The 10,433-nt window shown below is 48.0% G+C and overlaps 1 protein-coding gene across 1 annotated transcript in view; it reads left to right on the top strand.

Annotated features, from left to right (window-relative positions):
• The window catches only part of LOC108229400 (prohibitin-2), a 7,957-nt gene extending 3,273 nt beyond the window's left edge, over nucleotides 1-4,684 (top strand). The window contains exons 6-10 of the mRNA XM_037982022.1: nucleotides 95-224; nucleotides 964-1,067; nucleotides 1,354-1,431; nucleotides 3,070-3,146; nucleotides 4,161-4,684. Of these exons, the coding sequence (XP_037837950.1) occupies nucleotides 95-224; nucleotides 964-1,067; nucleotides 1,354-1,431; nucleotides 3,070-3,146; nucleotides 4,161-4,182 (411 nt within the window). The 3' untranslated portion in view covers nucleotides 4,183-4,684. The remainder of the gene's footprint in view (nucleotides 1-94; nucleotides 225-963; nucleotides 1,068-1,353; nucleotides 1,432-3,069; nucleotides 3,147-4,160) is intronic.
• Nucleotides 4,685-10,433: the final 5,749 nt, after the last annotated feature.

The raw sequence follows: 10,433 nt of genomic DNA, 5'->3' as shown, positions 1-10,433 counted from the left end.
AGCTGAGGGAAAGAGAGGGAGCGGAGGGAAGGTGATGATCTGTAGGAGCTGAGGACGTGTCCCCCTCCTCCTGATCAGTCCTCCTGTCCTGCAGGTGTCTCTGCTGATCCGCAGGGAGCTGTTCGAGCGAGCCAAAGACTTCAACATCATCCTGGACGACGTGGCCATCACCGAGCTCAGCTTCAGCCGCGAGTACACGGCCGCCGTGGAGGCCAAGCAAGTCGGTGAGTGGACAGGAAGTGGCGGTCGATAACCGCAGCAGTCCTACCCCGACCACAGGCCGTCTGTTTGTGTTCCACCTTTTCTGACAGGTTTCCTTTTGTTTGACATTCCACCTTAAGAGAAACATCTGTTCTGTTCTGTTTCTACTATTCCTCCATCAAACGCTGTAAAATCTGTGTTTTTGATGCTTCATCATGAAATGATTCTTTAGGGTTTTATAAAACCAGCAGATATTCCTCCTTCCTTCAGAATATTTCGGCTGATTTCGGCTCCATCTTTAGCTCCTCTCCTCCTGTCGCCTCTCGTCTCGCAGCTTTTAGCCTCCGTCTGTTTTCAGGAGGAGAAGAAGAAGAACGTCCACCGTCGTTCTCCTCCGACTCTGTTTACATCCAGGGATTATTATGATGTGTCCGGATGTAAACAAACGGCTCTGATTGTTGGCAACAGAACCTGACGGCTGAGTTTCTTCCAGATGAAGCTGAGACGTTCGGTGGATTTAGAGCTCATTTTCATCAAAGATGAAACAGAAAGAACTCATCTGACAGATCCTCATTCATTTATTTTCTTAACATTTTGTATTAACTTGTTCTTCTTCAGTATTTCCTGTCCTGTTTGTTTATTTATTTGTATAATTCTGTCTTCCTGTCGGCTGCAGCTCAGTTGAAGAGCGGTGAAAACGTTTTTGTTGGCGCTGAGCGCGGGAACGTCTCACGTTGGTATGTTTGTGTCGTTCCTCCCCAGCCCAGCAGGAGGCGCAGCGAGCTCAGTTTTACGTCGAGAAGGCCAAACAGGAGCAGAGACAGAAAATCATCCAGGCTGAAGGAGAAGCTCAGGCTGCCAAGATGGTGAGTTTGAATGTCAGAAGATTAATTTATGTTTAAACAGACGAATGTTTGGATGTCTCAGTTTAACTCGTTAAATCCTTTAAATGTGTTGAAGAGTTTATTTAAATGTTTATTTAAAGTCTGTGAAGTTGGGTGAGTTTCATTAAGTTCGCCTCATTAAGCCGTCTCACCTGAGCCTCACCTCGGCCTGCAGCTTTGATCCTGGCGGTTCTGCTCGGGCGACCCGGCCTGGGCCCGCTCCGCCCCGCAGGTAGACATTTTCTGACTGTTTGTGTTTGTGTGTCAGCTGGGCGAGGCGGTGACGAAAAACCCAGGTTACCTGAAACTCAGGAAGATCCGGGCGGCGCAGAACATCGCCAAGACGGTGAGAGAACTGCGGCGGTTCCTCCGGGTTCCTCCGCAGAACGTCCACAGCTCGAGTTTAAACATGAAACAAGTCAGATAATCAGGATTCAAACAGCTGCTTCTGTTGTTTCATCAGATTATTTCTCTCCAGCGTCTGAATGTTTCAGCTTCTCTGTTTGAGCAGGTTTTAGTTCTGGTTCTGGATCGCTGCACAGATCTCAGGGGTTCTGGTTCTGTCTGTCGGGCCTGTCTGTGTTTCACTAAAACAACAACTAAAGATGTTCAAACAGCTGATGCAGATAAATTCACTGATGTGTTTAAAATCTTTGGACTTTTGTCCCGAGAACCTTTAGAACCATCAGTTTCCTCCTGAAGGATGTTTCTATGGATCATTTTAATCAAACTCCTGATTCATTCAGAGCAGAAACATCCCATAATGTCACTGAAACTCCGGGACAAACAGAGACGAGTTGATTGGATTTTTCTGGTAAATAAAAGCTGCTGCTTCAATTTCATGACGGGAGCTTATTAGAATAATTATAAGAATAAAAATAAATCTGTGCAGCACAGATTTACTGTGAAGGTCATAAAATGTTTTCTAAGAAGATAAAATCAGATTTAACTGTAAAAGAACCTGCAGTTTGCCTGAAAGCAACAATAAGATCAGCTGAAAGGAAACTAATTGGCGGCTGAACGAGTCGTCGGCTCTCAGGTCGAATCCTTCAGAGCTGCAATTATCATATTTATCCTGGGTGGAACTGGATTTCAAACCTGTTTAAACTGTTTAGACTCGTTCTGTTTCTTCCAGGGTCGAGGGAGGCCAGCGAACGCTTCAAACCACAGTTTAGGTTTTTCTGTGTTTGCTGTGAAGTTAAAGTGTTTTTATGGAACAGGAAGAAATAAACTCGGAGGAAAGACTTGAAATGTTAGTTTGAGACGTTCAGCTGTGAAAATAAGACCTGACTGCAGATAAATGTTCTTTAATGATCCTGCAGCAGCGTCTTCATGTTCTGTAAACGGCTTAAAGTCCTTAAAGTTTAGTTTTGATGAGCTGCAGGTGATAAAAACATCCACCAGGTGGCGACAGACGAACACAAATCAGGAAAGGTGACAGTTTAACTAAAGGGTCTCTGCTGTGACCTTTGACCTTCAGTAATCAGTCAGATTGTTTAAAAACTGATGTTTTTTAAATATGAAGGTTAGAAAATGAAAATAATCATCTGTAGAGTTAAAACCGTCAGAATGATCCACCTGGTTTTATTACAGAGGAAGGAAGTGTTTTATTTTATTTTAGGTCAGATACAAACTTTATTTAAACAACCTGAAAACCTGGAAAGTTTCTCTTTTTAACTTTTTGTTTTTGTAGAAAAACTGAATCATTAATTCTGTTCACAGTCAGGTGGAAATTTATTCAGATTATGTATAAATATAAAAATAAAGTTATGTTACTGAAGCAGGTCGTTCAAGCTGGACCTGAGTGGCTGTTTGTCCGACCGCTGCAGAGACGCCATCAGAACGCCGCCGCGGGCCGACCGCAGTCAGTCCGTTCTGATGGTGTTAACGCCCTGACTGGTCGGCCCGCGGCGGTGAACCGGCCCAGACCTGTCGCAGACCCGTCTTTGTGTCCAGCTGTGTCTCATCCTGTCTTCTCCTGCAGATGGCGCAGTCCCAGAACAAGGTGTACCTGAACGCTGACAGCCTGGTGCTCAACCTGCAGGACAAAGACAACTTCAAGTGAGTTCCTGTTCCACACCTGAGCTTCCTGTGGAGCTTCCTGTTCCACATCTGAGCTTCCTGTTCCACATCTGAGCTTCCTGTGGAGCTTCCTGTTCCACACCTGAGCTTCCTGTGGAGCTTCCTGTTCCACATCTGAGCTTCCTGTTCCACACCTGAGCTTCCTGTGGAGCTTCCTGTTCCACATCTGAGCTTCCTGTTCCACACCTGAGCTTCCTGTGGAGTTTCCTGTTCCACACCTGAGCTTCCTGTGTTGTTTAAAAGCCCAAATGTTCTGTTAGCATCATGTTATCTCATATTTCTGATAAATGAATCCTTTAATGGCAGCAGGTCAGGGAGTGACAGGAGACACCTCTTGGCTCCACTCTGACCTTCATGTTTCTATCAGAATAAACATTTAATTAAGTATTAACAGTTTCTCTTCAGTCGGTTTCAGCTGCAGGTGTTTGAAACGAGTCAGGAGCTCCGGATTCTCTAAGAACAAACAGTCAGAGGTTTGTTGTTAGAACCCGTCCATCAGGCAGGAAACGGGTTGGACTCGGAGTTATTCCTGCTGAGTCATGGTTCAGAAAACAGCTTGGCTCTGGTCCAAGATGGCCGCCACAGCTAACTAAACTTGTCTGTTGCGATAGTAGCTGGGAGTCATCCTGAGGATAAATATTAAACTTATTTAGGTTTTATTTCTCAGAACGATAGTTTGAAGTTTGAAGGAGCCATTTTTGTGTAGGCTGGCGTCAGCTAGCTGCGGTGGCCATCTTGGATCAGGGGGACGGTTCATGGAATATTTTGCTAACAGACAGGCAGGTGATTACAGTTAAACAGGTTACTGGGCCGATGCTAACGGTTTCCCTCCGCTCCCAGTCTTTGTGCTAAGCTAAGGCAGAACCTCAGTTCTGTTTGGTTCTAATGGAGGAGAACGTTTGTTTGTTTGTTTGTTTGTAAATAAACTGAAACAAGATCAAAGAAATGTTTTTAGTCCACATGAAGTCAAACTTGGTGTTCTTTGTGTTTCAGTCTGCTGTTGTCCAAGAAGTAAGAAGGTTCCTCCTGCCCGGTTCTCATCATTCCTCCTCCTTCGGGTTCCTCCCATCAGAACCGGACCTGTGAAGGAGGAGTTCCTCTCCGGAGGAACCCGAAGCTTTTTGTTCCACGTGGAACTTCCTCTTCAATCCAGGAAGAGGAACACGTCTGGTGGACTGTCTTCTCTCTGAGGACGCGTCTTCTCTCTGAGGACGCGTCTTCTCTCTGAGGACGTGTCCTCATCTGTTCCTGAACGACTGGAACTTTTTTAAACACAGCAGCTGCAGCGGATCGGAGTCCTGAGGTCTATGTCCCCACAGGTGTCCCCTGTCCCCACAGGTGTCCCCAGTCTCATTAAGCTGTCCACTCCAGCGGGACAGGTGAGTGTCCCAGGTGTAAATAAGGACCGGGTCGACTCTGCAGCATTTTCTGTGTTTTCTAAAAGTTCTTCAGTTTGTTTGTGGAACCATCGCAGGTTCTGTTTGTGTGACATCATCATTAAAGTTCTAATTATTGAGCTTCGTCTGTGTTCTTTACAGACTGAACTGAAACACTTTAGAGGGCTGTCAGAACATCATTACGTTAGAACCTCAGAACCTCAGACCCTCAGAACCTGAACCTGTGTTCTGCTGCAGTGATGAATCAGATCTGGATGATTGGTTTTGTTCGTCTTCATCCTGGATCTGATCTGTTTTCATGACTCTCAGCTACGACCTCACTTCAACCCGTTCCTGTCTGTATGGCTTTGATTGGCCGTGGCGGCCATCTTGAACTGCACTGGCTCCTGGAGTGGATCAGTAGCAGACGTTCGTCCAATAATTACTTTCTGGGGGTTTTATTAAAATCTGTCCAAAGGTTTGAGGGATATTTTGCTAACAGACACTTGCTAACAGTTTCCCTTTGCTCCCAGTGTTTGTGCTAAGCTGAGCTAACATCAGTTAAACCTTCGGCTGTTTTTACAGAACAGCTGACCTCAGCTTCTGTAGGAGAACTCCTGCAGAGCTCAGATTACTTCTGTTCTCCAGACAAACCAGAGTCCGGTTCCTTTCTAACGTTCTGACGTTCTCTCAGGGGAAACGTGTGGAACCTGAAAATGGACCGGAACAAACCAGTGACGGTTCAGCCCGTTCCACACCGAGCAGAACCTCAGGTTGTTTGTGTCTGAGGCTCTCTGTCGTCACTGACACCATCTACAGCACCCAGCCTCAGAACCGGGCCGGGCCCAGAACCCAGCCGCAGGCAGGGGGAGGAACACAAAACATGTTTTAATCTGCGAGTTTCAGCCTCTTCAGCTGAAGATTTAAGGCCTGAATCTGTGCCCAGAGCCCCCCCGCCTCTTCCTCCTCCTCCTCTTCCTCTCCTTCCTGTGAAGGGTCAGAACAACAAGAGCAGAGGGAGACAAGATGGCTGCCGAGTTATTTATAACCCGAGAGGAGAGGCTGCAGAGGAGGAGGAGCTGCTGCAAACAGCCGGGGAGGAGGAGGGCACCATTGTGTGAGCTGCCCTCCATGTTGACGAAGAGGAGGAGGAAGAGGAGGAGGAGGGCAGATTTACAGCTCAGAGGGGATTTTTGTATTCAGGGAGAGGGAGGGGGAGGGGTGAGTATTCATGCAGGGGGCGGGGACATGGAGGCGGCCTCTGATTGGCTGCCGCCCCCTCACACCCGGCCGACCAATCAGAGACCTCGGAGCGGTTTGAAAGACGCCAGAGAGGAAGAGGAGGGTCTGAAGGAGGAAGATGATGGATGAGCTGCTGGAGTTAAAGTGCAGCGGCTGCAGTTTGTTAAAGAACAAACATTTGTTTCATTTTAATCCTTTTAACAGAGCAGGAAACCTGTTTTTATCTCTGCGGCAGCCGAGCTGTTAGCTAGCTGTGGCGGCCATCTTGTTTCCTGTCTTTATTCTGATTTATTCAGCCATCAATCATCGTTTTAATGATTTATCAGGAAAATGGGACCCGTTGGTGGCCTCCAGTGGCCGCTGGAGGAACTGCAGCTGAAACATTTTTACTTTAAATAAACATTCAAGCTTTTAATAAACCTTTAATTTTAGACACGAGCTGAAGAACCGAATCAGAAACCGGAAACAGGAAGTGTCAGCCCGTCTCTGTCCTTCCTGTCGTGTCTCGTGCTGCTGCAGTGACCTCGTTCTTCATCTCTCCTCCACCTCATCATCCTCCTCTTCATCAGCGCCTTTCATCTTCCTCCCGCTCCTCGCGATCTGCAGCACGTTTGCAAATTCTGCTGTTCGGAACCAGCAAAACAAACGGGGAGGGGGGGCGGATCACGTGATCCCCGCTGACTCCGCCTCCTCCCCCCGGAGCACAAACAAGGACGGATTACGGCTCATCTGCTCCGTCGCCATGGAAACACTGACCTCACATTGTGGTGACCGGGGACCTGGGCCGGTTGCCATGGCGACGGGCTGCTGCCGGTGCGGTTCGGTTGCCAGGGCGGGGTGGGCGGATTTATTTTCGATCCGAGCAGCAGAGGGAGACAGACTGACTGAAGGAGGACCTGTCTTCATTCAGTCCACAGTCCAGCTGGTCCAGATCTGTCCTCCAAACACGACGTGTCCAAAGGTGTCCAACAGCACAGAGGTCGTCCTCCTCACAGTCTGTGGACAGCTCAGTGTCCCTGGGTCTGCCCGGAGGGAGGACCCTGGACAACCTCCAGAGGGAGGCGTCCACGATGTCCCCCCCACCTGAGCCAAGCTCCTCACCTGATCTCTGAGGCTGCAGGTTCTGGTTCTGATCCAGACGTCACCAGGGACCATAAACCCAGAGCGTCACTGCAGGGACGGTGGGGTGTCCACAGAGCGTGAAGGAGAGTCGCTTTCCCAGAGGCCTTTCCTGTCCCCACCAGCTGGTGTCTCCGTCCTCAGAGGACGCCTGCTTCACATTTTTACAGAATCTAGAAAAACTAAAAGTATTAATAGATTTAAAAACGTTGTTTTCTGTGAGGAGGTCTGATCCCAACACCTGTCCGGCTCGAGGTGACGTCCAACAAAAAAAGACGTCTCTTCAGGACGTCCACATCTGACCCATAACCAGAAGACGAGTTTCAGCTTCCTGTCTGGTTCCTGATCAGCATTACTTTCATTGCTGGGACAGAGCCGTCCTGTCTTTGCTCTGCCGGGCCGATCCCGAGGTTTGGATCAGAACCAGGTCCTGGTTCAGAGATCAGCTGAGGGAGGGGGGCCGTCACTGCTCCTCCTCATCGAAAGGAGTCAGCCGAGGTGTTTCAGGCTCCTGGGATCATCCTGGAATCATCCTGGGATCATCCTGGGACCATCCTGGAATCATCCTGGGATCATCCTGGGACCATCCTGGAATCATCCTGGGACCATCCTGGGATCATCCTGGGAACATCCTGGGAACATCCTGGAATCATCCTGGGAACATCCTGGGATCATCCTGGGATCATCCTGGGCTCTGCAGAGTCTCTAAGGCCTGATTAAAGATGGCTGAAGGAGCCTCACCCTCTGATGAAGACGGCGCTCCGTGGACTGAGGCCGGTTCTGAAGCCCAAACCAAAGGACGCCTCAGGATGGAAAATCCTGGAACACCTCAATGATTCAGACTTTTGTTTATTTAACTAATGACTTCATGATAAACATACATCAAACTCAGCCGACCAATCAGAGCAGACCAAGCTGTGTGAACGGGGCCTTAAAGGGACAGTCCTGAACCTGGAACCTGATCCTAACCGGTTCAGGACCTGGGTTTTTATTCTACGTCAGGTGAAGAACAGAAGGTGTTCTTACTTACAGAATGCCTTGATTTGGGAGGTTTTACCATCATAAAACAGATTTTATTTTCCTTTGAACTGCTCAGAACACTGACCCCAGTCACCAACAGGAGCCTGGAGAAGGGGTTAAAGGTCACAGGACTCTGCTGGGACCCGTCCTTCTGTCCCCTCAGAGCTCTGCTGATGTGTTCGAGCTCATTAACCGGCTCCTCGTTAGCGCTCCCGGTCCTCGGGGACCAACCCGGGCCCCGGGTCCCAGTTCAGGGACCGCAGCCTCCTCTGTCTTGGTTGTTTTACCCGCCCAGATTCTCAGATACTGACGCAGGATTTCCTGCAGCCGTGGAGGTTCCTGCCTCGGGTTCTGTCTGAACTGGAACCGAGCTGGTTCCGTTTCTGGGTTTATCTCCTGTCTGATTTCCTGTTTTTGTGTTGTACTCGGGTCAGCCGTCTGAACGGAAGCCAAGGTCAGCAGCTCTGGGCCGAACAGAGACCGAATCGGACCCGAACCTGGGTCTGGGTCTCAGGCCTCCTCTGACACGAGACACGTTCTCGTTAAACATTAATGATGCCTTTCTGTTCCTGTTCCTGAAACATCAGACAGGAAGCAGAGGAGACCTGACCTCTGAGCCGCCGGGCCGGGCCGGGCCAGAATCCAGAACAAGAACCAAACCTGAAACACGGCCTCCCAGGAGACGAAACGCTGCTTTAGGTCTGATTCTTCCAGATTCCTCAGAACCTCGGGTTCTCCGGAGCTGCTCCGTTCTGCAGGATTTCCCTCAATGTTCTCGGATGTCCCGACACGTCGGAGACGGGGAGGAGGTCGATCGGGTCGATCGGGTCGATCGGGTCCAGCTTCTCTGCTCAAACCAACACTTTAACCCTTTCAGGCAGTTAAATTTAAACTATCAGCTGTTTTCTAAAGTAATTCCAGTTTCTGTGACATCATCACAAAGAGTTCACTCGTGAGGATGAAGAGAAACTCTGAGGTTGTGGATAAATTAAAAACCACAGCAGCTGCAGGACATTAAATCTCTGCTCCGAAGTTTGCCTTAAAGTCAGAACATCCATAAAACCAGGAGGACAAAGTCCTGAGACCAGAGTCCTCCATCGATCCTCTGACCCGCTGCAGCCTGTTTGTTCTGTCTGTCCCTGAAACCTGGATCTGACCTGCAAACAGCCCCCCAGATCTGAGCCTGGACCCGCAGACCAGACCAGCAGGTTCAGAGACCAGCAGGTCCTCACAGAGACCAACAGGTCCAGAGACCAGCAGGTCTAGAGACCAGCCCCCCCCTAAAGATGTCCAGTGTGACCTTTGACCTCAACCCCAGAGGACCCTCAGAGACAGGATTATAGGTCTGAATGCTTATCGCCCGCCGCCTTCCTCTGATGAGAACTAATCCGTCGTTGGGATTAAAATGGCCTCTCAGCTACTCCCACTCCACGCTTCAGGTCACCGTCAGTAAAACTGTCTGTTTGCTGCGGCAGCCATCTTGAATCAGGTGGACAGCGTTGGGCTGGCAGCCTTCATGTTTCTCTGTTTAAACTCTGTTTTCTTGTTGCTGCTGAGCCGACGGCTGCGGCTCGGCTGTGAAACATGAAACCGTCCCGCGAGCGTTTTTCTGCTTTCTGCTGAAAAACAGGAAGTGATGCGTGTTTCAGGGCCTGCAGGCCGCTTCCTCATTCCTCCTGTTCCCCCTTCTTAAATATTTGTTTTCATGCAGAGCGAGCGGCGCTCACACGCAGGAGAACACGGATCCAGATCTGTGCTTTTATCAGGACAGTCAGGAGAAATGAGCTTCTGAGGAGAGAAGCTGATCTCTAATGATTTACACTTTCAGAGAGGGACAAAAACTGATCGTACTTCCTGTTTGTTCCTAAAGACAGAAACTGACGATGGAAACAAATGAGACAAAGTGAAAGGCATTGTGGGTAAATTCTGAGTAACTGTTGGTTACAGAGGAACTAAAAGTCAGACTTCCTCAGTTTTAACCAGACGTCAGTTTCTTAAATAAAATTTAATCATTTAAAGAAACATAAAAAACTAATTTCTCTTTGTTTTAGTTTTGATGCTGAATTTAAAAGCAGAAACTAAAAACATCTAAATATATGTAATTAATGCATTTTTATTTAACTGAAACATCACTTTGTTTTCTTTGTGTAATTCTTTAAATAATAAATAACAGTTTCATTTATAATGTAGGTTTAAAGATGTTTCAGTAACTTCAAACAGAAAGTATCTGACCTTTGACCTTTATAACAAAACAGTAAAAAAATGTTTTTAAAAAATCAAAAACTGTTAAAGTCAGAGAGTTAAAGATGGAGGAAAAACAGGAATAAAATCCCTAAAATCTACATTAAAAATAAAATATTATCCTGAGGAGGCAGATGGATGGATGAAACAAACTCATCCAGAATTTTCTTCAGAGCTGAATTTCTGTTGTTTATTTAGGAAATTGAATTTATTTTGTGTTCCTGTTTCTCAGGACTCATCTCTCCTCCTCCTCCTCCTCCTCCTCCCC

The sequence above is a fragment of the Kryptolebias marmoratus genome, linkage group LG20 (genome assembly GCF_001649575.2).
Source record: "Kryptolebias marmoratus isolate JLee-2015 linkage group LG20, ASM164957v2, whole genome shotgun sequence".
NCBI classification, from domain to species: domain Eukaryota; kingdom Metazoa; phylum Chordata; class Actinopteri; order Cyprinodontiformes; family Rivulidae; genus Kryptolebias; species Kryptolebias marmoratus.
This window is presented reverse-complemented; position numbering and strand designations above follow the sequence as displayed.